Source organism: Talpa occidentalis, unplaced genomic scaffold, assembly GCF_014898055.3.
Source record: "Talpa occidentalis isolate TD23 unplaced genomic scaffold, MPIMG_talOcc4v2.1 talOcc4.15, whole genome shotgun sequence".
In the NCBI taxonomy this organism is placed as follows: domain Eukaryota; kingdom Metazoa; phylum Chordata; class Mammalia; order Eulipotyphla; family Talpidae; genus Talpa; species Talpa occidentalis.
Genome location: NW_023601543.1, coordinates 54558869 through 54581181, shown reverse-complemented (window position 1 = coordinate 54581181; position 22313 = coordinate 54558869). Strand labels below are relative to the sequence as shown.

At 43.8% G+C, this 22313-nt stretch overlaps 1 protein-coding gene across 2 annotated transcripts in view; it reads right to left on the bottom strand.

Moving 5' to 3' along the window:
• SMC1A (structural maintenance of chromosomes 1A) overlaps positions 1-22270 on the bottom strand; it is a 51769-nt gene extending 29499 nt beyond the window's left edge. For both annotated transcript variants that reach the window (XM_037512368.2, XM_037512367.2), the window contains exons 1-19: positions 22065-22270; positions 18227-18415; positions 18007-18119; positions 16672-16875; positions 16341-16579; positions 15458-15716; positions 15208-15348; positions 14341-14423; positions 13980-14187; positions 12647-12832; positions 12375-12554; positions 12129-12275; positions 11891-12028; positions 10962-11078; positions 10743-10849; positions 7377-7518; positions 2431-2576; positions 2187-2340; positions 1473-1583 (exon numbers count right to left, since the gene is read on the bottom strand). In XM_037512368.2, coding sequence (XP_037368265.1) covers positions 1473-1583; positions 2187-2340; positions 2431-2576; positions 7377-7518; positions 10743-10849; positions 10962-11078; positions 11891-12028; positions 12129-12275; positions 12375-12554; positions 12647-12832; positions 13980-14187; positions 14341-14423; positions 15208-15348; positions 15458-15716; positions 16341-16579; positions 16672-16875; positions 18007-18119; positions 18227-18415; positions 22065-22173 — 2973 coding nt within the window. In that variant the 5' untranslated portion in view covers positions 22174-22270. The remainder of the gene's footprint in view (positions 1-1472; positions 1584-2186; positions 2341-2430; positions 2577-7376; positions 7519-10742; positions 10850-10961; positions 11079-11890; positions 12029-12128; positions 12276-12374; positions 12555-12646; positions 12833-13979; positions 14188-14340; positions 14424-15207; positions 15349-15457; positions 15717-16340; positions 16580-16671; positions 16876-18006; positions 18120-18226; positions 18416-22064) is intronic.
• Between the last annotated feature and the right edge of the window lie 43 nt (positions 22271-22313).

Below are 22313 nucleotides of genomic sequence, written 5' to 3'. Positions count from 1 at the left end.
TATTGGTCACCTTTGTGTCTCCAAGACATTACCAAATGTCCACCGGGAACACAAAATCTACCCCACCCCTATCCCACTGAGAAGCACTGCTGTAAAAGGTAAGAACATTTAAAAATAAAAACACAATACCATTCCCCCACCTAAAAATATTAACAACAATTCATGAACATCATAAATTATCTGAACACAATTTCTGGACATCGTAAATGTATCTCGTCAGTGCTCAAACTGTCCTAATTGTTTTATACAATTTTTTCTCAAATTTTTCAAAGGAGGTTCTAAACAAAGTACACACTGCAAAAGTTCCCCTTCCTCTTTTTTCTTTGCAATGGATTCAAGTGAGGGCCACACACTCCAATTGGTTGATTTGATTCTTATCTATAAAAGTTTCCCCTCTGTTTCTTTTCATTTCTTCCCATTTACTTATGGAAGAGACCATGTCTTTTGTCCTTTAGTTTCCCGGGCTGGATTTGGCTAACTGCAGCTCTGTGCTTTCATTTATCATATTCCTCTTGTACCAATGTTTCATATAATGGGTAGCTATAAAAGTTTGATTGAATCCTTGTTTGAGTTTTTGGTAAGAATATTTCAGGGCCTCCCTGGTGACACAAGGGGTTAAGACACAACCTATGAAGCTAACCACAGCCACTGCAGTGCGATTATGATGCCGGATCAGGGAACTATCCACATGGTGCAGCAGACCTCTCCTGACTCACCCACTGCTCCCTCAGCAGTGTATTTCAGTCAATCTGCCTGTTCTGTTCTCTACTGTCTCTGGTGAATCCTCTCATCCCCCCATACCTCTGGCCTGTACCTCAGTTCTTGTATGCATAAATAAACAAATCTTTAAAAAAAGAATATTTCATAGGTAATGTTGAACACTGATCAATCTTGATAGAGAAAATTGATATTTGGTATCTACCAATGCAATGTAAAGGAAGTTCACAAGTATACAGCACCACCTAGGACATATTCTTGCCAAAAATACAAAATGAATCTGAATCCAGTCAATCCTAGACTTAACTAGCAGTCTGCAGGAAATATAGGGGCTGGAAGAACATGTTAAATAACATCATGGGACATAAACTCACAATGTAGAAAATTGTATGAGACCAATGATCCAGTTTCTCCCATAAATAGGGAAAAAAAAGGAATAAGAAAATCATGGACTGAGAAGATTGATTTTAACATCTGGATCTCACTTGAATCCTGATTTATACACACAGTCTATAAAAAAGTATTTATGGGATAGTCATGGAAATCTAAACGGTTATTGAATATTAGATATGACAGTTATTGTTAAAATGTTTTTGGTATGATATTATGCTTATTTTTAAAGTCCTTATATTATAGAGATACATGCTAAGGTAACTGTGAATGGAACAATACCTGAAATTTGATTTAAAATAGTTCAATGGGAAGAGGGAAATGTATAAAAATGAGACTGAGCACTCCTCCAGTCTGAACCTCACCTTCAGATCCTCACATAGGTCACCATAGTCGATCTCTATGAGGGCCTCTCGAGCATAGATACTGGAAGTTCGCTGGGAACCACTCACTGAATCCTCCCCCTGGGAGCTACCCTGCAATAGCAAGAGGGAGAATCTAATGGAGCAGACTGTCCATGAGAGTCCCTGGGGGGTGTCAGGGGTGATAGGGGCTCCTTTGCAGCCTTCAATGTTCCTGAGAAAGAACCATGCTAGAAAGCACTTGTGGCAAAAGGAAGAGTCAGTTTAAAGATTAGCAAAGGTGTCCCTTACCCAACCCTCTCCTGGCCAACCTCTCTCACTGCAGCTAAGCTATCATCCCTCAAGTCCCACAACCTCTGTCTTCCTTTCCTCTCAACTAGTGGCCCTCAACTCCCACCCCCACCAATTCCCATCACCTGCTAGAGCTAACATAGCTCAAGTCCCTAATGTTTGATTTTTCTCCTCTTCCTGGTTTACGTCCACCACCTACTGACATAGAGCTCTATCCCAAATTCAACTTCCCTTTCACACCAAGGCTATTATCCTTCACCTCACCTGACTTCACAACCACACCCTGCCTCATCTCCCTTGCATCCTTCATGTTCCTCACCATCTTCCCCTGCCCTCACCATCTTCCCTCCTGCCTCCCTCACCAATTTCATCCTCCACCTCTGAATAATGTTGACAGCTCATTTCCACACCAGCCATAATACTCACCTCTTCCTGACTAATATCGTCCATGGTGCCCTTAGACAGTGGCAACTTGATGTCTTGCATTTTGCAGGCCTGTAGCAGGTTGTGGCGATCACTGCGCTTCTGTTCAAGCTTGGTCTCAATGGCTGTCACCTCCTTTTGTAAATGGGTCATTTCCCTAAGAAGATCCAGGGAGTTGGGTGAGACCCAAGTCCAGCAGGTTACCTGCTCTACTACTTCCCCCAACCCTTGGCTTGAACTCACTCACTTGTTAGCGCCCCCCAGTTTTTTACGAATCTCCTCCATCTCATGATTCTTGTCATTCACCTCCGACTTCTTGGCCAGATGCTGATTCTTCAGGTCTTGTAGTTGGGCCATGGTCTCATCGATTATCTTCATGTGTCTTTGCTCCTCCTGGTCCCAGCCAGGGGGACAGGACAAGAGGTGAAGGCTTCCCCCATCTCACCTTGGGATCTTCTCCCCTTGCCCTCCCCCCTTGCCACCAGATAGTTTGTTGGAGCCTCTCTTCAATGAACTCTGCTTTCACAAAGTTATGAAAGCTCTGCTTTCCATTACACAAGTTGCCTTCAATAGAAAAGTTCAATGTACAGAAAAAGTATAAAGCATGGAGAAGCGAGGGGCGGGGACCCATAATCTCAGCAGCAAGAGATAAACCAATTAATATTTTAGCCTATTTTCTCCCAGCACAACTTAGAGAAAACTCTATGTAATTGAGACTTGACTGTAATTAAAACTATATTCTGATTTAATGTTATATTTGAGTACTTTTCCTACATTAAAACGACTGCCATTTAAAAATAAAGACCTAGAATCTGGATTTATGATTCTGGATCATCTAGATGTCCACCTAGCCCTCTCCCAGGATTTTACTCCCCAATCTGCATTTGCATTTAAGATCCCAGTAACACCAAAGAAGACTATTTTAACCATTAGGGTTTAATGGGGAAAAAAACCAACCCAATAACAATATAAGCAGACAGGGCCTCCGTGGTGGCACAAGGGGTTAAGTCTCAGTACTATGAAGCTACTGGCAACCACTGTAGCACAAGATCGATCCCCAGCCAGGGAGCTGACCCACATGGCGCATCAGACCTCTCCTGTCTGGCCCGCTGCTCCCCTCAGCAGTGTATTTCAGTCAGTCTGCCTGTTCTGCTCCCCACTCTGTCTCTGGTGAATCCTCTCACCACCCCCCCCCACCTCTGGCCTGCACCCCAGCTCTTGTATGCATAAATAAATAAAATAAATCTTTTAAAAAATATATAAGCAGGGCCTCCCTGGTGGCACCGGCGGTTGAGCGCAGCGCTGTGAAGCTGTCTGCAACCTCTGCAGTGCCGGTTTGATCGCCGCCAGCCACGGAGATACCCACATGGCACAACACACCTCTCCTGTCTCACCCGCTACTCCCATCAGCAGTGTATTTTGGCCAGTCTGCCTGTTCTGTTCTCTGCTCTTTCTCTAGTGAATCCTCTCACCCTCCTGCACATCTGGCCTGTACCCTGGTTCATGTATAAAAATAAATTAAAAAAAAAATCTTTAAAAAAATATATATAAACAGGCCTCCCCTGGTGGCACAGCGGTTGAGCGCTGGGCTGCGAAGCTGCCCGCAGCCTCTGCAGCGCTGGTTCAATCCCCAGCCACCAGCGAGGGTCCCACATGGTGCACATGGTGCGCAGCCCTCTTCTGCCATGCCCGCTGCTCCCCTCAGCAGTGTACTTCGTTGGTCTGCCTGTTCTGTTCCCAGCTCTGGCTCTGGTGAATTCTCTCACCCTCCTGCGCTTCTGACTGTACCCAGGGCTTGTATAAATAAATAATAAAAAATATCTTTACAAAATATATATAAATATAAATATAAATATATATATATATAAATATATATATATATATAAATATAAGCAGACATGAAAACCAAATATGTTCAAAGCAAGTGAGGATCAAATCACCTCACAAGAGGGGATGCTGTGAGGTAGAAAGATTTCACAAGGAATTTAAAGAGAAGAGGTGTGGGGAAGGCGAGTTGTTAGACACTTCACTACTCATCGACCCAGGCAGAGGCACAGGCACACTATGAAAAGGGACTCAGTTTCAGCAAAACACCATTATCTGTTACACTGAACTAATGTGGAAAATTATAATATTCAATGTACAACTTTTTCTTGGCCTTTTGGTTACATGTCCCATGTATGTATGTCTGTATTTAAGTAATGTTAAGAAATTTTTAAGCCAACAATGGAGATCTTGTGAAAATCTTTCCTTTAAAAGGGAATTGGATATTCCTAATAGTTGAGCACCATTAAACTATACAAATACTGTATAATGTAGCATACTCTACTAAATTCATTCCCAAGGGGTATTGGGTAGTTTCTAATATTGAACTGTAGTGACTGTGATAAACATCAACCTCTGTGTATGCACAAAAACGTGCCAACATTGTGGAGTCCTTCAGGTCTTACTAGTTTAGACAGGACTCACGTATTCTGAAGGCTCAAGATGGATGGTGCTATTTGGCATAAGAATGCTGGTCTCATGCACCATGGCCAGGTATTATTATTCCTTTTAAAAAAATTTTGGGGTAATGTGATAGGAAAAAATTATATCTGCTTATTGCTTTAATTTGCATTCCCTTGATTTCTAGTAAGGTTAAAATATGTGTATGTGTTTATAGGCTATTTGAATGTTTACTTGAAGTGTGCTACTTAACTCAGTTTTTTTCCTATTTAGTTCTTAGTGTTCTCTTATTTTGATGAGAGCTTTATAAATTATGGCTATTCCAGGAATAGTCACTACATGTCTCCCTAAAATATTAAAAGGCTTGGAGCCTCCCTGGTGGTGCAAGGGGTTAAGCACAGAACTATGAAACTATCTGCAGCCTCTGCAGTACGAGCATGACCCCGGCCTGCCAGGGAGCTACCCATATGGCGCAGCAGACCTCTCCTGTCTTGCCCGCTGCTCCCCTCAGCAGTGTATTTCAGTCAATTCACCTGTGCTGTACCCTACTCTGTCTCTGGTGAATCTTCTCACCACCCCCCACCCCGTACCTCTGGCCTGTACCCTAGTTCTTGTATGCATAAATAAATAAATCTTTAAAAAATGAAAGGCTTGATTTCAGTTTGGCTTTCACCTATCCCTAGAATTAATTAATCTGAGTCAAGTGGTCACCACACACTTAAATTTACTGCAGGAGAAATGAGAACTAGAATGCAACTGTTAAAATGACCTATCCTATAACTGAGTAGACAAGACCATCTAAGGTCAAATATCCCAGTAAGGCAGATACTGCTTTAGTAAATTTAAATAAAGCAATGTTTTCATATACTTTCCCCATCCCTGGGATTGTCTAAAGCACTATGAAACACGGGATTTGGAATGTAGTGAAATAGCTCAGGGAGTATGATTTAAGAAGGGACAAGCCATTTAAATGCTCAACAGCGGGGCCTTCCCTGGTGGTGCAGTGGGTTGAGCATCGCGCTGTGAAGCTGTCCGCAGCCTCTGCAGCGCCGGTTTGATCCCGGCCGGCCAGCGAGGGTCTCACATGGCACAGCAGACCTCTCATGTCGCGCCTGCTGCTCCCCTCAGCAGTGTATTTTGTCAGTCTGCCTGTTCTGTTTCCCACTCTGTCTCTGGTGAATCCTCTCACCCTCCCACGCCTCTGACTGTACCCCGGTTCTTGTATAAATAAATAAAATAAATCTTTAATAAATAAATAAATAAATAAATGCTCAACAGCCAGTCAATACAGTCTGCCCCACTTGACACACAGTATTTATAAGAGTTTATTGCTTGGAGTTCTCTATTACCCAACACCAACTATATGGATAGTCTGGTTTTGGGTTTTTGTTTTTTTTCTAAATTTGGGGGCAAATGCTCTGTGAGTTGCTTAAAATAGTACTTTTTGAAGAGAAAGGCTATAGCTCCCCCTACATCAGAGCACAACAAAGATTAAGAACACAGTTCCAGGTAATCTAAATTTTACCCCTTGTCTAAGTCAGACCTTCAGAAAGCTGACTGTGTATTTAGACTTGCATTGCTTTGATTCCCTCTTTGAAAGGCTTTTCTTATGTTTTTTGGTTCTACTGTCATTATGTTGAGGAGTGTAACAAAAAACAATAACGTGAATATAGTACAGAAAAATAATTAAAGGTGAGGAGAATGAAGTAAAAATCCTCTCTCCTCACTTATTGAGATCTTAGACAAGTCATTAACCTCTAGGAACCTGTTTCCTAATCTGAAAAGAGTATTTACTTCAAGGAGTTATTTTAAGGAACTGAATGAGAAAAAGCACATAGCACAGTGCCTTGGTCCATAGCAAATGCTCAATTATAAAATTTATTATCGTGCTGATTTTCAGTGATGCACACCTGAAAGAAGATATAATGTAATGCTATTTCAATAAAAGAGAAAAAAAAATATATATATACATATATACCCTCAAACTTAAAAAATACCTATTGTGTGTCTTGTAAAGATACTGTCTACATCAACCAGTGCTTCTTATATGAGGGTCCCTGGGAAACATTTTTCTCTTACACTATTGAAAAGAAAAACTGTTTTCATCTTTGGGATCCTGAGGCTCTTTCAACTAAGTATGTCTTCATCTTTGCTCTGGTCGCTAGCAAATTTAAAGCTGAATATACAACTTAACTTCACCCACTGAGTAGCAAAATCTCCTAATAATTTTTGATAACTAACTTTACCCTTTCACCCTTACTTTCCCATGGCCCTGGATGGTTTCCTGTAATGTTGTACTACCATTATTATTTTGAGCATCTTCAAATTCTTTTTTTTGGAATGAGATAAGACACATTAAAAAGAAGTTAACAAAATGATAGAAGAAATAAATCATGGCTATTATCCTGTTTTTCATATTGCTTCCAATTTTTTCTCCCAGGTTTTAGACTATATTGTCTTTCTTTCTTTTTTTTTAAATTTATTTATACAAGCATTGGGTACAGTCAGAAGCACGGGAGGGTGAGAGGATTCACCAGATCCAGAGTGGGGAACAGAACAGGCAGAATGAGGAAGAACACTGCTGAGGAGAGCAGCGGGTGCGGCAGGAGAGGTCTGTGCACCATGTGGGACCCTCACAGGTGGCCAGGGATCAAACTGGCGCTGCAGAGGCTGCGGGCAGCCCAGCACTCAACCACTGCGCCACCAGGGGAGGCCCCTAGACTGTATTTTCATGCTCTCCTTCCTTACCTTCTTGAGCTTTTCTATCTCATTTTCATCCTTTTTCACTGTCTGCTCCCACATATGCACTTTATCTTGGTCCTCCTTCAGTTGGTTCTTTTCAAAATCCAACTGGATGCCCAAGCGAGTCTTCTGATTCTCAAACTCCAAACTGTGGAGGAAAAGGAGAACTAGGCTGAGAACACAGGGACCAGCTAAATTTCATCACCATTCAGCTCATTTGCCCAAATCTATATATATAAACTGTTCCCTGATGTTGGAGAACTAAGTTCCTCAGCCTCGCTTTGTGAATATGGCACAAGGCAGGGGAGATTGAGCCAAACTCCATTAATCCCCCTTTAAACACCAAAGGACTCCAGAGCCTTCCTAGAAGAGTACACGAAAAGGTTGACCTGAACCCACCAGCTATGATAATTCCTGTTTATTAAACCCCTGAATACCTATATTACCTCTAGTCGTCTTATCAACAGCTCCACAAGTAAGCATTATTATTATTCTAGTTTTACAAAAACAAGGAAACTTAGGCCAAGAGCTAAAAGACCTGTCCATGGCTACATGGCTAGTAAATGGCACATCCAAGACTGGAATCCAGAGGTCTATCAACAAAACCCAGGTTCATTCTCCTAGGGCATCACTGCAATATAATGTGGTGAGTTAAGAGAACTGGTATCCCAACTCTGCCATTTGTTAAGTAGAGTGTAATCTTGAGCAAGTCAGTTATACTCTTCTGGCCTGTTTCCTCATCTGTAAAAATGGAAATAATAGTATTTACCTCAGAGTTATTGGGATTTTTTTAAACAACTTAGTATCTATAAAGTCCTTAGAACCATGTCTGGCACACTGTAAGTACTCAAATTCCAACTATCATTATCCTCATTGCTAGATATACTAGCTGTGCTCACCTCATATTTACCCAAGGGTTTTGATTCTTCCCAAAAACCCCCACTTCACACCCACAATAACCCCAAAATTCCAGAAAAGGCAGAGGTTAGGTAGTACCAAAAAAATTAAAAAAGGAGAAAATCCTAGATTCCTGCTATTGGCCTCCTCTCCGTCTCTTCAAAAACTCAAGTATGTAACAGCATACTGATACTAGCAGGCCAGGCAGGACTAAAACTTCCAACTGCTCCCCCACACCCCCAAATATGGTGTGACAGATGCTGCCAGATGTCATGCTAGCAGCTTAAACCTATTAGTCACTATAATCCAAATGGAATGTAATTAAAGCTATAATTCTAAGCTATGCAATTTTAAGTCCAATCTCCTAAGCATGACTCATAAAGCCCTCTGTGATATAGCCCCTGCTGACCTCTTTGCCACCCCCACCTTCCTCCTAACCCCATTTTTATGCTCCAGACATTCAAAACTACTTAGTTTCCAGAATAAGGCATGCTCTCTCACACCTCCAAGCATGCTGTTCTCACTGCCTAGAAAACTCCCCTCTGTCTGCTGCCCAACTGGCTAAATCATACTCACTCTATAGGTCTCCAGTTCATCACTCTTTATTCTATAAAAACTCTCCTTATGGCTGTGAATGGGTTATTAGTTTCTATTACACTTTTTTTCTATTACACTCCTTTTTTGCGAAGCTGAGTTAATCATATCCCACAGTTCATAACACACTTATGATCACTGACTGTTTCAAGACCCTTCCCCTTGTCTCCTTTGGTTCAATCTGATTTTATCTTCCCTGTGGTGAGCAGTCCTCCAAAATCACATACAGCCTTAAAAATGCATATCCTTGTAAAATGTCATTTTGTTTTTAAATTTATACAAATGCATCATGGTGTTACAAATTTATCCAAGTTACTGTCTATAAATCTAGTCTTTGCTTTGAACTGCTACACAGCATTTGTAGTCTGTACATTCATCATGTTTAAGTGGTATTTTCCCCCAGTGATGATCAACTACATTGCCACCAACACTCTGCTACTACAAATTATAAGATGAACAACCCTGGATGTGTGTCTCTTTGAGACCCCGTGGAGAAATTCTCTGGGATATATTACCCAGGAGTGGCTTTGCTAAGTTATAGGGCTTGAGTAAACTTGCTTTCATCAAATACTGGATTGCTTTTATTTGTTTTTCTCCGATTAGAAACAAGACTGAATATCATTTCATATAGTTATTAGTCATTTGATCTTCTCTTTCCATGAGATGCTAACCACCATCCATTTTTCTATTGGGTCATGTTTTTCCTTATCAACTTTGCAGCTCCTCAACATTTCCTCTGAATTTTATATCTACCTCAAGTATGGTATCAGTCACACTGTTCTGGAATTGTTGATTTACTTGCTTGTCTCTCCCACTATTCCATCAACTCCCTAAGAACAAGGATAGTCACTAAATCAATTCTATATCCATTGAGACTGGCTTGAGGGTAGGAGAGAAATGCAATATTTACTGTTATCTGTGAAGGGTTAGATCAACCGCCAACTGAGGTCTAGAGAGTGACTTCCTTCAGAAGGACTGTGTCAAGTTCTTCTGTCTTACCCTCTTCTCCCCATCCCTTCCAATACCTACCACAGGACAACTTGGTACAACTCAGGTACTCAAGAATGGTTCGATGAATGAATGAATAAACTAAAGTGGGGAAGAGAGGAGAAATTGTTTCATTCTTACTATTCTTCCACTGTAGAATTTTGTTTCTCCTCCCCTGCATTGCCCCATCAGGATAATAACAATAAAAGCAAATATACATTGCTCTTAGTAGGTGCCAAATATTATGCTAAATTCTTTACAAGGAGCAGCTCATCTGATCTACCTAACAATGCCATGCGATAGGTATCGCTAATATCCCATTTTACAGATATGAATGCTAGGGCTTGAGAGGTCAGGTCACTGCCTGAAATAATGAATTATGGAGCCAGAATTTTAACCAAGGTAAAACACTTAAAGTTGGCACTTTTTTTTTTTTTAAATACAAGAGCCAGGGTACAGTCCAGATGCGCGGGAGGGTGAGAGGATTCACTAGAGACAGAGCAGGGAGCTCAGGACAGAGCCTGTTCACCAGGACAGAACAGGCAGACTGACGAAATATACTGCTGAGGGGAGCAGCGGGCGAGACAGGAGAGGTCTGCTGCGCCATGTGGGTTGTTCCGAGGCTGGTGGGGATCGAACCGGCACTGCAGAGGCTGTGGACAGCTTCACAGCGCTGAACTCAACCCACTGCGCCACCAGGGAGGCCCTAAAGTTGGCACTCTTAACCACCACACTATGTCACATTGCTTCCTAATATCTCTTTTTTGAAGGTGACCTACGATAAACTCCCATCATTCTATGACATGGTTCCTGCCTTATAGCATCAGACTGCTCAGGATGTCAGGCTGGGAGCTCAAGAGCACCCTCTTAATCTCCTACCACACTTCCACCTACCGCTTTTTGGCGATTTCATTCTGTCGCTTCACCTTTTCTTCTTCAAACTCCCGGATGTTACGCACACCTATCTCCCGACAAAACTCTTCAAACACTTCATCCTCTACCTAAAGGGAAAAAGGAAGAGGGGAGGTATCAAAGTTACTTTGGATTGGAGTCCTGCTTCGAGCCCCAGTCCTGCCCTGATGCACATGTCAGCAAGGCTCATTCCCTACCAACCTGGTTCATCTTCTCCTTCAAGTCTTTCATTTCCCTCTCTCGGCTCTGGATGATCCTCTTGATATCATTGATGCGAGGCCCAAAATTGGCTAGCTCGCTCTCCAGTTTGGACTTTTCCTGCAGAATGGGGTTGAGAGGGCAAAAGAGACCAGGCTCCTTGGAGGAAAAGAGCCACCTCAAGCACACTGCTCCATGGTCAGAAAGGGCTAGTTCTCTATACTCAGAGGGAATAAAATTTAGCTCTGCCCCAGTCAAGACCCCATCATCTCTCACTTGAACCATCACATGACTTCTTCCCTGGTCTCCAGTTTGGTCAGCTTCAATGCTCAGGGCTCATCATTACTTACAGGTCCATACTCCCTTATCTACAATCCATGGTATCAGATATGTTTTGGAATTTAGAATTTTTGATTTTAGAAAAAGGTAAATTGATAAATACACTACACATGACATCACACCTCCAGATGTTATCCCTATAATTTATCTAGAAGAGTAGCCCCCACAGAGACTGAAATGCCAATGGCTCACTTTCATTTTACTTTCAGAAGGTCAAATGCTTGCTGAATGAATCATGCTAGTAATAGCCCTTATTTACTGAGTATTTACTGGGTACAAGGAATCAGTCTAAGCACTTTACATGTATTTACTCATTCAATCTTCACAATGACTATAAAGCAGATAATATTCTAACTCCCATTTTACAGATAAAGATGGAAAAATCGACAGACACTGCAAAATTAAATATTTGCTTATCTCATACAAAGACAAGATCTGAACCCCAGGCTGTCTGACTCTGTTATGCTTGGTTCCCTGAATAGGTTAAGGGGAGACAGGGAAGGTAGAACAAGTTCCCCACTCCAGAGAAACTTAGGCTGGAAAAGTACAGATGGCCTGTAAAGGACAGGATAGAGTTGCAGGCCAGGTCCCACCTGCAGATTCAGGGCTAGATGTCGTGTCTTGGTCTGTTCTAGGTCACTCTGTGAGTATTTGAGCCGCATCTGCAGTCCATGGGCCTGAGACTGCACCTGACGCAGCTCTGCCTCCTTCCGTTTTGCCTTCATCTGCTCCTGAAGTAGACAAGAAAGAAGGGCTAGGTGGTAAGAAGATGGCTGGCCTGGACTTAACACCCATCCCCCACTCCTAGGGAGAGTAGTGCCTGTGGCTCACTTTCAGTTCCTCTGTCAACCGCTCCTTCTTCTCTTTCAACTTGTCTACTGCTTTCTCATCCCAGCGCCGTGCCTTGGCCTTCAGGTCACTTGCCCCACCAGAAATCACTCCTGACTTCTGGAACAGGGTCCCATCCAGGGCCACTGTCTATAAAGAGTAGGGAGAAGAGAGGAGGAAAAGCTGCACATACGAAATCTTCAATACTAACCACCTGTTCAGCTCCAATCTGAGTGAAGCAAACCATACCTTGTGGCGCTGATGGCCTCCAAAGGCAATGCGGCGGGCATCTTCCACATTGTCACAGACAAGAGCATTGCCACAAGCATACTGAAGGGCCTTTTTGATGTGAGGTGGCTCGTAACGAATCACATCAATCACCAGTTTGGCCCCCTTCAGCTCCCGGAGTTTCTCATCTGTAGGCTTCACCTATGGAAAGCAGCTCAGTAAGTGACAGAACATGGAGCATGAGGAGGAGAGGCCCTTTCACACTGTCCTGACCCCACCCCCACCAGTCTCACCTCCAGGTAGTCAAGAGGCAAGAAGGTCTCAGGCTCCCCACGTTGCTCCTTGATATACTGAATACAGTCCCTGCCTGTCTTCTCTGAGTCCACAATAATGGCATCCATGTTCTTGCCCAAAACTTTGGTTACAGCAATCTGGTACTTCTTTTGTGTGGGCTGGCAGAGGTCAATGAGGCGGCCATACTGAATAAAGTCAGAAGAGAAAATTGAAGCATGAAGTTCTTGGGAGTTGGCTCAGGAACCCCAATTCCCAGCTTGGTAAGGGGGACAGATCAGAATCTCTATCAAGAACACAGCCCCCAAGCTATGGAAGAAAAGTCTACTCTGGTTCCCACAGCAATAAAGACTTTAGGTCATCAAGTCTAAATCCAAAATTATCTATCCAAAAACCTCACTTTTACCATTTCACAGACTACTGCCTCTCCAAGCACTACACCAGACACCTTATATATATATTACCTCAAATCTCACAAGCATTCAAGGAAATCAGGCTCTTTTTATAGTTCACTTTCTCCATGCTCCTCAAACCACCATGGTTCCCTTAAAAACTGTCAGATAAAGGGTAACATTTTTTAAAGATTTATTTATTTATTTATACAAGCACTGGGTACAGTCAGAAGCACAGGAGGGTGAGAGGATTCACCAGAGCCAGAGTGGGGAACAGAACAGGCAGACTGACGAAACACACTGCTGAGGGAAGCAGCGGGCGCAGCAGGAGAGGTCTGTGCACCATGTGGGACCCTCGCTGGCGGCTGGGGATCGAACCGGTGCTACAGAGGCTGCGGGCAGCTTCGCAGCCCAGCAGTCAACCGCTGAGCCACCGGGGAAATGAAGTTGAACCCAGTCATGGGATCACAGCAAAAGAGATACACATGGGATTTGGTTGAAGTGGCAAGTGATCTGATCAAGTCCAGGATATCCCTAAAAGCAAAAATGAGCCAGCTGGTACATGCCAAGGAGCCCATATCAAAGCCTACACAGAGTACTTCCTGAGAGACTAATTCCTTCCCCACAGTCCCTCACTCTTTCAAATGTTTCTCCAGTTTCCCCACCTCCCACAGTGTGGACACAGCGAGAAAAAACCTTCAGGAAGATGCAACTGGTATAATGAAAAGAACATGAAGTTAGGAGTCAGAACAAGTTGGGTTTGAAGTGCAAGTCTTCCACTTATAAATTGTGCTTCAGGCAAGTGTCATTTAACCTCTCTGAGCCTCAGTTTCCTTAGCAGTAGAAATGGTGTAGCAACCCTGCCCTCACAGGGACAATGGAAAAATTATCTGACAGTATGAAAGTTAAGTGCTCAGAAAGTAAGTCCCCTCTCCACTCTTACCACAGAGCCAGGGTATAGGCGCTTGATGCTTTCCATAATCTCTGCCTTTCTCTGTTGGCGGCTGCTCTCCTGGCGATCTATACGGGCATCCCCCAGTTGCTCCATCACCTGGTTCAGCTCCTTATTGATCTCATCAATTCGCCGCTTGGCCATCTCTACCTCCTCTGTCAGCTCCCCCTCTAGTTTCTTTTGCTCCTCCAAGGACTGCCTACAAAGTGATGGAACACAGGGCTTACCTTGGCTGGTCAGAAAATATCCTTAGTTGAGAGGGACTCTAGGGTTCTGGCCCAGGGAGAGGGAGGGACAGGACAGGACAAGTAGGGTTCACATGAGTAATAAGGAAGGCTACAGAACCACATACTTGCTAGTTGTGATGTATTCCTCCAGTTTCTCAATTCGCTTCTGATTCTCTTCAATCTCCCGCAGTTTTTGCTTGATTTTCGCCTGGGAGAGAAACAGATACACATCATCACCAGGAGTTGAGCAAGTTTTAATTCCAAGACCTGGATTAAACACCCTATATGGTCACTCATCCAGCAGTTCAGAAGACCGACTATTCCTGATACAATCTGTCACTAATACAGGAGGCCTACACAGTGTTCTCTGTGGCTCTGCTGATGGGGCCTCCCGGGGTTCCACAAGACTTTCAGAGGTGTTCTACCCAGCCAAGTATATCTCCCTTGCCAATCAGGAAGGCCCAAACCAAGGCAAAAGCTTTGTGTGTCATTCTGTTTCTGTTCTCTCTTCTGTAAGACACAGGTAACCTCCACTTCACAGAATACACATTAAGTGCTTAACATTATCAACATTAATGTCTACTGCATTCTTTTAAGTATTTAAAAGAAATGCTTAGGTGGAACACTGCAGACTCTTGGGACACTGTAATAACTTTCTGTTACTATTATTGTTTTACTACTGTTATTGGGAAGGCAGTAAATCAAGTACATTTGATAAGAGAATGTACTTTAAAGTTAGACTTCCCAGGTTCAATTTTTGGTTCTGCCACTTAATAATGATGCGGCCTTAGGCTAATGATTTTACATTTGTGGTATAGTCTCCTCATTTGGAAAATGAAGAATTAATGTAAATGAATGAAGAATACATGTAAAGCACAGTGCATGCACACAAAAAGTGCTCCATAGATGTTAGTTATTGTCAATTACTGTTAAGACTTTCATTACTTTCTTTTCTCTGGACCATCATCCTTAACCTTATAGCACATGCCCACCTCTGTCTCTACTTTCTTCCGCTCTTCCAGATCCAGCCGGTCCTGATCTGCTTTCTGGTCTCGATTAAACTTTTCCAGTTCCTGGGCCAGGGTAGCTGCTCTCTTGCTGGCTTCTTCTTTCAACCGATGGTATTTCTTCACCTGTGTTAGGGACAAGGAAGGAGGACAGAGATAATCAAGTGAGTAACTGAGTCCTTGTCAGCCTAAGGATCTCCCCACCATCCCCCCCCCCAAGTCCTCCAGAGCTTACTTGATTCTCCTCCAAAGTCAAGTCTCTACCCTGACTCTGACTCTCCTCTTCCATCCGCTCCTCAAACTCCTGTCGGGCTTTTTCTACCGACAGCATCTCCTTTTCCAGTTCATCCATATCACCTTTACGCTTCTTGTAATGTTTCTGAGCATTCTGTAGGGACTTCTTGGCTGCTTCCAGCTTCTTGATTTTGTGGGAGGTATTTTCTTTGGCTTTGATGTACTGAGGCCGCTTCTGGTTCAGCTCTGAGTCCTTCTCCCTTTTGTCAGAGGGGAAGGGAGAGGGCACTGTAGGAGGGAGGGTCCCCAAGCTTTTCACCCAAAGAAAGGGGTCCGTGCACCCCCAGGGCAGCCTTGAAATTGCCTAAAAGAACAACAGCTGGATGCCCCACAGATCCTCACAAAAGGGACAGTCTCACTATTCCCTAGAACTGATGACTAGAGCCTGGCCACTTCATAAGGTAAAGCTACTGTCCTGCCTCGACCTGGCCAGGCAAGGCCCCTCAGCAACAACCCCCAAGAACACCCTGTGTTCACTTAGTTGTCCCTCATCTGATTTGGCCTAAATTCCTGTCCTTTAAATGTCTAGCTCTAGATTTTCCTCTTCAAGGAAGTCATTCACTGCCACTCCAGTGGTTGGGCGACCCATTGCTTCCTCTCCAGGGGCAAGGCCACTGCCACTTTCAAGTTCTCCCTCTAGAGTCTAAATATTTAAATACTCTATTTGTCTAAAATGTAAACCAAGTAGTGTGCCTGGTGCTAGCCAAAATAAGGTGAAGACAGAGAAACCAACACAGGTACTAGACTGTAGACTCAAAGGAGCCCTAGGAAACAACACAGCCTCTTGTTTTCCCACAAGTTGCAGGCCTAGACCTGCCTCTTACTTGATCTCTTTCTCAATCTGCTGCTGCTCTCGCATCATTTTGCCCAGCTCCTTCTTCTTCTCCTTCAGCTCATCCTCTACTTTGTCCATTCGCTTCTTGTCCTTCTCGATCTCCTTGTTCTTAGAGGCCAGTTCCTTATTGAGCTTCTCGATTTCCACCTCATTATGGTAAAGTTTAAAAAGCTGCAGTTGTACCTGAGCTCGTACTACTTCATCCTTCAGGCGCTGGTAGCGATCAGCCTATGTAAATGGGGGCATGGAGGCACAGGCATGTGAGTAAAGCATTGACTCCATCCTGGCCCCTTGAGCCCAGAGGAAGCCTGGCCACCTACCTCTTCTTTCTCCTGTTTAGCCTCCTTGCGTTCAGCTGCGATGTTTTTTTTGCGGTGATAATTAAACTGAGTGTCCTCCTCAGCCTTCACCATTTCCTTCTTTCTCTTGTCATACTCCTGGGCCAGCTCCCCAGAGCGACTTATCTCTTCAAACAGAGCTGTTCTCTCTTTGGGGTTCTTCATGGCAATAGATTCCACAGCACCCTAATAAAGATCAAAAGACTCCCCATTTAGACCCTAGCTAGCATATCTATCCATCCAGAGTCTGAGTACTTAAAGACTCTATTTGTCTAAAATGCAAATCAAGTCATGTGCCTGGTTCTGGCCAAAGTAAGTCAAGGGAAGAAAGACTCTGGACTCAAAGCTCAAAAGGGTCCTGAGGAACAACACAACCTCTTGGTTTCCTACAAGCTGCATACCCAGGTCACTCCTACTCACTCACTCATAAAAAGTTCACTCAAGCCCCCTCACTGCATGGGGTGCTACATTTCACACTGGGCTTTGAAGGGATACACTCCTGCCCTTTGAGGCACACAGGGAACAAAAGAAACAGAAGCAAAGATAATACAGTGTGTTATCTGCAGTGACAGAAGTAGCAGAAAAAAAGGACTAAATGAAGCTTAAAGGTAGAAGACTGGCAGGGGTGTCTATCTGGGAAGGCATCCAAAAGGGACACCTAAGCCAAGTTTGAAAGATGAGGATAAACTAACCAAGAAAAGTAAAAAAGGTTATTCCATGTAGAAGAAAATTAATATGCAAAGGCCTATAAGTAGAATAAAGAAGGTCCATTTGGGAAACTGTAAATGGTTTCACTAGGCTGGCATGCAGGACTGGAGGGGAAGACTACTGGCAGATGAGGATAGTGAAGCAAGTACCAAAGGATGGTGTTTCCTGAATGATAGGAATTTGCATTTCATGCCAGGGCAACAGTTCTCAATCTTTAGCATTCATCATAATAACCTGCAGAGCCTGGTAAAACACAAATTGCTGGGTCCCACCCACAGTCTCTGAGTCTGTCAGTCTGGGATGAGGTCTGAGAATATGCATTTCTAACATATTCCCAGATAATGCTGTTCAAGAGACTATAATCTGAGAACCACCATCATGAGGCATTCAGAAACCACTGAAATGTTTTAAGAGAAGGGAGAAACACAGACTTATTTCTTTCTTCATAAGTAGAACCTAGGGGATGAACTGGAAAGGGGGCAGAAGGAAGCCCAGTGAGGAAGATGCTACATTATTTCAGGGGAGAAATGAAGCTGGAGATGGAGCAGGCCCAGTGGGGTTGGGACAAGGGCTGACAAAAAGCAGATAGTAATTGTTAAAAACACCTACCTGAAAGACGAGGAAGTTACGAGCTTTGATAAGAATGCCCAGTTTCTCTAATTCCTCGCTGTATTCATGTAGCTGGACCACTTTGTTGTTGATCTTATACTCAGAGGAACCTCCTAAAGACAACATATGAGTCAGTCAAGGGTTAGGCCTTACTCCTGCCCTAGTCAACTAGTGTAACCACCTCCCACCCGAGGAGAGTCTTCTGGCGAATCTCACTCACCAACAATGACACGGGCAAATGTGCGATCCTCAGCACCCTCCTCAGAGTAGACCATGCTGACAAAGGCCCGATTGGCAGCTGGCTTGCCCACAGGAGCTCCATGGATCAGGTCCCTCAGGGTCTTTACCCGCAGGTTGCTGGTTTTTTCTCCCAACACAAAGCTGATGGCATCCATGAGATTTGACTTCCCTGAGGGAAGGACAAAGAAGAGGAGGAAGTCAGGAAGAAGGGAAAAGGAATAAAGGATACATTGACAGGAATAGGAAAATTCCTTAACTAGTTATTGTTCAGACTCATGGGAGGAGAAAAAACTGGTTTGCCCCTATAAAGACTGGGCCCAATCAAATTCCTGGCCGTTGAAAAACAGTCCCTTTGCATGGGTCTCCCTGGTGGCGCAAGGGGTTTTCTCAGTACTATGAAGCTATCTGCAGCATGAGTCCAATCCCTGGCCAGGGAGCTAACCCACACGGCACATCAGACCTCTTCTGTCTCACCTGCTGCTCCCCTCAGCAGTATATTTCAATCTGCCTGTTCTGCTCCCCACTGTCTCTGGAGAATCCTCTCACCCTTGCACCTCTGGCCTACACCCCAGCCCTGTATGCACAAATAAAAAAAGTAAATCTTTTTTAAAAAAGAAAGAAAAACAGTTCCTTTGTAGCTATTACTTATAGTAGTCAAAAACTGGAAATCCATCAAAGCAAAGGTATATGCACAGAATGAATGGGCTGTTCTACAACTTTTAGCAACATGGGAAAATGACCATAGGAGGAACTAACAAGATACAAAAATCAATACGGTTTGACCTCAGCCATGTTTAAAACACAAAAACAGGCTAAGAGGAGGAGGAAATGAGGAGTTGATGTTTAATGAGTGAGTATACCATTTCATCTTTGCAAGGCAAAAAGTTCAGGGGTTGGGGCCTTCCTGGTGACTCAGGGGTTAAGACGCAGCACTATGAATCTATCCTCAGCCACCGCAGCACGAGTTCGATCCCTGGCCAGGGAGCTGATCCACATGGCGCAGCAAACCTATCCTGTCTCGCCCGCTGCTCCCCTCCGCAGTGTATTTCAGTCAATCAGCCTGTTCTGTTTCCCACTGTGTCTCTGGTGAATTCTCTCACCCGCCCACCAAACACACACCTCTGGCCTGTACCCCAGTTCTTTTATGCAAAAATAAATCTTTAAAAAAAAATTCAGGGGTTTGCACAGCAATGTGAATATACTTACCAGTACTAAACTACACATTTAAAAACAGTAAAGATGGTAAATTCTGTTATGTGTAATTTACCACATTTTTTTAAAAAGGCATATTTCTACTGTGATACAATAGGAAGCACACAGCATCATCTATCAGTAGCTTACCAAAACTATTTAACCCAAATTTAAATAAGTCTTCAAACCCACCTTTCAGTTCATAGGAAATACAGCAATTAGAGGAACATAGTAAACGACACCACGATGAAACTTAGCACATCAATAGATTGTGGTATATTCGATAAGACAACTAGCCTGTTGTCAACTAAGCTTTCTTTTCCAAAAGAAAGGTCAGGAGAACTATTCCAGAACAAGCTATTACTGACACATAAGTAGAGGCAGTGCACTAATTTTGATTGGATTCTGGTTCCCAACAAAAGCAAAAACATTTGGGGGACAACTAGGGAAGCTTGAATATAAACTGAATAATTGATGACATGAAGAAATTTCTTAGGTATAATGATGGTATATTGATAATGTAAGAGAATGATGAATTTTAGGAGATGAATGATGAAGCCCTTAGGAGTGGTTGTCATTAGATCTGCAATTTATTTTCAAATAATTAAGCAAAACACACAAGTATGTTTGAGATTTTTTCATTGTAAAAATTTGGAGAGCAGGAAAGGCACTGGGGAAAAAAAGCATGAAAACATACAGTGTTAACAGTGTTGACTTCCTGGAATGAAAGTAGGTACAGGTCAGGGAACTGAGGAATCTTTCTTTATTATATATTCTTTTGGATTTTTAAAAAATTATATATTATGTTCAAGTATTAGCTATTTAAATAAACAAGATTTTCATTAAGTATGGCTATCTTTTCAGTAGTAAAGTCACAGTTCTTACCTTTATTTTAGACTCAGAGAAAAATACATTTCAAAAAATTTCAAAAAACCTCATGGAGGTTATGAAAGTTTAATCTCTACAAATTGCATTTAAAGTTCCATCCTAGGGCCTCCCCTGGTGGCACAGGCGGTTGAGCGCAGTGCTGTGAAGCTGTCCGCAGCCTCTACAGCGCTGGTTCAATCCCGGCCGGCCAGCGAGGGTCCCACATGGCCAAGCAGACCTCTCCTGTCTCGCCCACTGCCCCCCTCAGCATTGTATTTCATCACTCTGCCTGTTCTGGTGAATCCTCTCACCCTCCCGCACATCTGGCCTGTACCCTGGTTCTTGTATAAATAAATAAATAAATAAATAAATAAATAAATCTTTAAAAAAAAAAAAAAAAAGTTCCACCCTAACATATTACATAATGAACTAAGGAGTGATTTTCAGCACTTTTCTACCCAATTCTAAAAATGGCAGCCCAACCTTCTAGTTGAGTTCTAGTCCAACAGACAAGGTTCTAACCTTTGTTTTAATATTTCTCAACTACTGGGCCTCCCCTGGTGGCGCAGTGGTTGAGCGCTGGGCTGCAAAGCTGCCCGCAGCCTCTGCAGCGATGGTTCGATCCCCGGCCACCGGCGAGGGTCCCACATGGCGCGACAGACCTCTCCCGCCACGCCCGCTGCTCCCCTCAGTAGTGTATTTCGTCAGGTCTGCTTTAGCTGAAGGTGTACAATATGGTTTGATGTATATGTATGTATCAAGAAATGCTAACCACAATTAGTATCCATTACCTCACATAGATACAATCTTTTTTTCTTCTTGAGAACTTTCAAAATCTCTTAGCAACTTTCAAATATACGATACAGTATCCCTAACTAGTGACCACTGTTTCTAAAAAAGACACCGCCCAAGTCACTGTATCACATCAACTTCTCTAATTTCCTGCATTGCACTTATCACAGCCTAAAAATATCTTATTTTCTCTTTCTGTATCATCGTCTTTCCCCTCTGGAATAAAAGCTCCTTAGAGCATAGCTTATTCTATTCTCCGTTGTTTCCACTGCACCGTGAATAATTCCTCATAAAACAGTAAGAGTTCAATAAATTTGGTAAGCAACTGAGTTGACTATAAACGGTTTCAATGGTAACAAGGGATACGATGTATCCCCACCTCTAAGGTAGGGTGTAAAGGGTTGAGAACGCAAGCACTCCGGAGACAAGAGCTCTGAGTCCGAAATTCAAAAATACCGCCTCAGGAGAGTTTTTTAAAAGGAGTAACTGGAGTGCACCAATGCGAAGCAGGACGGGGAGCGGGGTTGAGGCAGAAATGTACAGTTTCGGACCGCAGGCCACCGGGGCCAGCAGCAGCCTCACACGTTCCGGAGGGTTCGACGAGGAGGGGAAGCCGGATGCAGCTAGTCGGGCCGGGTAGTGCGCGGTCGACAGCTGGCAGCCAGCTCTGGACGCACCACTTTTGGCGGGAGGGGGTAGTGGGCGGGGTAACGGGCAGTTTGGCCCAAACCACTCCCGCCCGAACAGGGGCCGCGCAAAGGTCGGGTAACTGACAACTGGGCAAGATATGCGAGTCAGGGCCCCCGAGCAGGGAAAGCGGATTCGGGCTGAAACCCCACAGCAGGGGCCTAGGAACCTGCGAAGGTTCGCGACATTGCAGGTTGCACGGGTTGGGTTGTGCTACCCGGCTGTCGGACAGGGGGGTCCGGACCAGGAGGTGCGCAGGGCCGTAGCCGGGTTTATCTCACCAGAGCCATTGGGTCCAATGATGGCGGTGAACCTCTGAAATGGTCCGATAATCTGTCGACCCTTATACGACTTAAAGTTCTCGATCTCAATCAGTTTCAGGAAACCCATGACGGCGGCGGCGCCGGCGGCGGTACTAAAGGCCGCGCCGTACGCCGGGGAACTGGGGTAACCCGCGCGGGAAACACCGCAGTGCAGGCCGGGCGGTTGGTAAACCTCGCGAGAATAAGTCCGTGCCAAACGGGATTTCC